Raw genomic sequence first — 5,426 nt, forward strand, 5'->3', positions numbered from 1 at the left:
ATTCCTATTTTTTTTCTTCTAAAGAAAAAAGTGTTGTATATCATGAATTTAAGGTTCAAACTATCTGGTAATGTTCATTTGTTTAATTCATTCTTAAAGATAATATCCATGGATGTCCTTTTAAAGTATTGGTCAGCATATTGCAGTCCTGCAAAGACCTGCGGTACCAAAATGAAAATCTTTTTAAGAGCATAGCAGATTATGTAGCTACAACTTTCGACATTTGGAAGTTGAAACAGGTGAGTATGCCATCAGTTGGGTGTAGCCCTCAGGCTGTCAAGAAGCATGTTTATTTCTTGTGTCAAGAATCTCTCTCTGCTTTTTGAAGGATATTAATGTTAAGTTAACTTAGCTCACATCTCTTTCTAGGGCTTACTTATTGATACAGTATTTAATCCTTGATCATCTTTCTATCTGAAACAAAAATTATACTGTTCAAAGCTTTTTCTCCTATTTGGTTTTCAGAAGACTACATGGCACTTTGGTTAATGATTTAGTATTGTTTATCCTCTTTTGTTGTTAGATTTTGAATAATAAATGTGGGTAGATTGACAGGCTTATGGCTTTTGAAGAGTAAAATGTTACTTTGTGAGCATATCTGTTGTTTTCTCCAGAATAAAAGCCTTTAAGTTCAGAAGTAATATTTAATAACACAAATATCTAAATGAAGCAGCTTATAAAACTTCCTTTTTCTAGAATAGTTGGTGAAAGCTGAGGTAGATCTCTAAGGTTCAAGTTTACTAAAGAGGGCAAGACAAATTTTGAGTTTATTAGGAAAATTGATTTTGGAAAGAATTATTGTAAAAATTACTCAGAAAGAAATTGGAAGTGAAGTGGAACATTTATCTTAATTATGATATTTCAGTTCCATTTTCACTTATGGAAATTAATGTAAAATAAAGAAATGTTTGAGTTACAAAAACAACTTTTGCTTGAAAATGTCATTGAAATGTAAGACTGTATATACTAAATTTTTTTTTAAGATAAGCAGGGGTGGGAAAAACTGTTTACAACATATTAAGAGGTGAAGATTCAGATAATTCACCTGGGCCAGGTGGCGGTGACACACATCTGTGATCCTAGTTTTCCAAGAGGCTGAGGCTAGAGGATTTCAAGTTCAAGCCCAGCTGAGGGGAAGAAAAAGGAAAGAAACTGTTTTGTGTTATCACATATATTGAATCTAGGAAGTGTCTAGGGTTAGAAGTGGGGGCAGTTCAAGATAGAGTTGGCCTTTTTGAAAAATTTCATTGAAGTTATAATTAATAGTAGTTTCCAAATCTGTAGTATAAAAAACTGACGTAGGGAAGGATTTAATTTTACATGAAGAATGGAAATCATTGCGTGTCTTGGTTCTCAACTTATCAGAAGAGATTGCTTATTATGTTGATACCTGATTTAAGAATTAGTGAAACAAAATACGTGAAGAAAATACAGTTGTTCCTTTTTAAGTGGAATTTTGTTGATCAGCACAGTTGACTGTTGTTTAAGTTCTTGATGTCTAAAAACTCACTATAAGCATATTATAACTGTAAATAATTTCTCTTCTGTTTTAAGGTTGTCTTTCTCCTTATTTTATTTGAAAACCTGAATTTTCGACCTTCTGATTTGATGGATAAGCTTATGGAGAAAATAATGGAGGAGCCTGAATCCCTGAACATGAAAAGCATCCTTGCTGTTCTACATGTGTATTCCTCTTTCAATCACGTCTGTGGAAGCCAGAACAAAGAGTATGCACTTTTGTTCTTTATATTGTCGTATAATGTACCTATAGAAATATTGCAAATCACAAGCATAACAAATTATTAAATTCATGACCACCATTCATGTCTAGAAATACAAAAGTGTTTCTTTTTAAACTGAAGCAGAACTTTATGTTTGTACTTGCCTGGCTTGTTTCTCTGTTCCTTATGGTATAGTTGTTCATTCAGATATAGTTTTCATTTCGAGCTTTTCCAGTTTTTCCTCTTAGCTCCTAACTTTATTTTTATAAACTTTGTTGAAAAGCTGAGACATGTATCTTTAAATTTCTTTATTTCTTTATTATCGTGGTAAGAATATTCCACATGAGTTCTCTTTTAAGTGTTGTTAACTCTAGCTGAATGGTGTAGATCTCTAGGTCATAATCATCTTGTGTAACTGTTGAAAGGTCACCCTTCTGTTTTCCTCCTTTCCTCTTTGCATCATCATTCTACTGTTTCTGAGTTTGAATTTTTTTTTCATTTATTTAATAACCACATAACTAGTAGGCATTTCATTACAACAGCATCGACATAGTCAATAATAGTTTCCAGAGCAAAGATGCATCCCTTTCAAAGTTGGCTGTAATTCTTAGGTTCATAGTGTTGAATTAATACAGTTATACATTATTGTACTCGGTATAAACCCTATAAGACATAAAACTGAATGAGGTTTTATCCTTTAATAAAGATCTCCATTTCATTTTAGAATATACTATTTCATACAGAAACATCTCTAATCTCTGTATATCTGATTATTACTAGTCACAATTGGTTAATTTCTGGGATCCTTGGCACCAGAGCATGGATATAAATTCATCAGGTAGATTTCAGTGGTAATGTTTTTCATATCTACTAATTAACATGAAGCAAATTTTTATATTTCTTCCTCAAATATAACTCACTTTAAAAAATTTATTGATTTTTTTTGTGTGTGTGTGTCCTACTGGAGCCCATGTACTCTGTCATCCCTGTTACAGTCTATTGTATTGTCAGTGCCCCCAGCCACTCCCCAGTGCCAGTCCATCCACTGAGTCTAGTCAGCCTATCTAGAGTCCCTTGTTTTAGGAAGATCAGCTCTTCCTCATCTAGCAGCAATCAGTTGCCAACATTCCTTTAGATAAGATTGGGGTCTGCTGTTCATTTTTCCAGTTCTATCCTGGGTTACTGTCTGAGAGTCGCTTGGCCACTCTGGCCAACAACGCAAAGGAAGGTGTCTCCTGTCTGGCATTGTTTCTTTTTACGTAGCCTTTAGCTATACACATGGACTCTTAAAGAAATATACCGATCACTTTAATCTTTGGTTATACTTTGCTCTTGGGTGTTTAAGACCATACAGTGGCCCAAATAAATCTATTTTTACTCTCAAGGTCCTTCCTCAGGGGTCACATGGGCTTGTGACCAGTTCCATCTATGAGAAGATAAGTCAAAGGCCCTACTCGACTGGCTGGCTTCATTTGGAAGCATGGAGGAAATGTTCCTCTGTGTTGATCCTCCTCTTTGTAGACTGGACACTGGATCAAGTCTATCTGGTGGGATCTCAATGACCTCCTTGATCAAGAGGACAGGTGACTCACCACAGTTACAGGACATTATGCTCCATAGTACCCTGGAACTTAGTCGACCTTGGAGGTCAAGGAGCAAAAACTGTCCTTTAAATCCCTCTGACCAGATTAGTATAGGTCTCAAAGTACGACTGTTAGACATCCAAGAAGGTTAGTTCTACCAGTCTGGTACTTTGAATTACCATGTGCTATGTAGATAAAGCTCGGGCAAAAACCAAATGTTCTCAGATAAACCTTGACTAGACATATATTTTGTTCTTTGAATTAGTTGTATGTATAATTTGTCAGTAGGTTGTTGGACTAATATGGTTCCTTCTGGTTTTTTTAAAACTAGCTATGCATTATTTATTTCTCTTACTGTCTAACCCTTCCACCATGGTTTTCCCATTTAAAGTGCCCCCATTTTTCCCATTTCTCCCGTAATAATACCCTTCTCCTATGGTCCCACTTCTCTTGAGCTCCTTCTTTCCCTTTATCCCCAAGGTTCCTTGTATACCCCTCCCTCCCCCCTCCCATTAAAATAACCCCATTTTTATCCATATCTCCGTTAGTAATACCTGTTTCCTACTGTTATTCTCTCTGGGGCTATTTCTTTTCCTTTACCTCCTTGGTTCCTGTAGTTATGTCTGGATACATACTCACTTATAAGGATTTGCTGCTAGGATCCACATATGAGGGAGAACATATATCATTTGTTTTTCTGAGTCTTTGTTACTTCACTTAGTATAACAGTTTCTAGTTCCATCCCTTTGCCTGCAAATTTCATGATTTCATCTTTACTGCTGAGTAGAACTCCATGATATAAATGAACCACATTTTCATTATCCACTTGTCAGTTGAGGGACACTTAGGTTGCTTCCATCTCTTAGCTCTTGTGAAAAGAGCAGCAACAAACATGGATGTACAAGTGTCTCTACAATAGGATGAGTTCTTTGGGTATATGCCAAGGAGTGGTGTAACTGGGTCAAATGGTAGGTTCATTTGTAGTTTTTTAAAGGGTTCTCCACACTGCTTTCCATAGGGGTTGAACAAGTTTGCAGTCCCACCAAACTTGTGGATGAGCATTCCCCTTTCCCTACATCCTCTCCAACATTTATCATTTGTTCTCTTGATCTTAGCCAGTCTGACTGGGGTAAGATGAAATCTTAAAGTAGTTTTAATGTGCATTTCCCTAATTACTAATTACCAACACCTTTTAAGATGCTTCTTAGCCATCTTTATTTCTTCTTCTGAGAATTCTCTGTTTAGATCTTTAGCCCATCTTTTAATTGGGTCATTTGGTTTCTCGATTCTCTTTTTTTTGAGTTCTTTATATGTTCTGGCTGTTAAATATGTGTGAGATGTGTCACTGGTGAAGATTTTTTCCCATTCTGTCTTTTTAGTTTAATGAGGTCCCATTTGCTGATCCTTGACCTCATTTCTAGAGCAGTTGATACCCGGTTTAGAAACCTTTCCTTCACCTATATTTTGTAGGTTATTGCCAATGTGTTCTAACAGTTTCAGAGTTTCAGGCTTCATATTGAGGTCTTTGATCCATTTGGAGTTGACTTTTGGGAAAGGTGGAAGATAGGGGTTTAGTTTCATCCTTCTACAGGTGGAGGTCCAGTTTTGCCAGCACCATTTGCTGAAGATGCTGCCTTTCCTCCAAAGAATATTCTTGGCCCTTTTGTCAAATATCAGGTGGCTGAAATTGCATGTACACATGTATGGTTCTTCAGTTTTGTTCCATTGATCTATGGGTTTATTTTTGTGCTAGTACCATGTTTTTATGACTATAACTCTGTAATATAGTTTAAAATCTGGTATAGTAATCCCCCCAGCATTGCTCTTAGTGCTCAGGGTTGCTTTGACTAATCCAGGTCTTTTGTGCTATATGACTCTTAGGATGTTTTTTTCTAATTCTGTGAAGAATGTCATGGGAATTTTGATGGACATTGCATTCAATCTATAAATGGCTTTTGTTAGGGTGATCATTTTCACAATATTAATTCTTCCAATCCATGAGCATGGGAGGTCCTTCCATCTTCTGATGTCTTCCTCAGTCTCTTTCTTTGAAGATTTAAATTTTTTATTGAATAGGTTTAAATGTATTAGGTTAGGCTTATCTCTGGAATTTTATTTTTTT

The 5,426-nt window shown here is 35.8% G+C and overlaps 1 protein-coding gene across 1 annotated transcript in view; it reads left to right on the forward strand.

Moving 5' to 3' along the window:
- The window catches only part of Fastkd2 (FAST kinase domains 2), a 31,182-nt gene that overhangs the window by 8,709 nt on the left and 17,047 nt on the right, over positions 1–5,426 (forward strand). The window contains exons 6-7 of the mRNA XM_008846185.3: positions 100–239; positions 1,555–1,727. Coding sequence (XP_008844407.1) covers positions 100–239; positions 1,555–1,727 — 313 coding nt within the window. The remainder of the gene's footprint in view (positions 1–99; positions 240–1,554; positions 1,728–5,426) is intronic.

The sequence above is a fragment of the Nannospalax galili genome, unplaced genomic scaffold (assembly GCF_000622305.1).
Source record: "Nannospalax galili isolate Female #2095 unplaced genomic scaffold, S.galili_v1.0 scaffold281, whole genome shotgun sequence".
Taxonomy (NCBI): Eukaryota; Metazoa; Chordata; class Mammalia; order Rodentia; family Spalacidae; genus Nannospalax; species Nannospalax galili.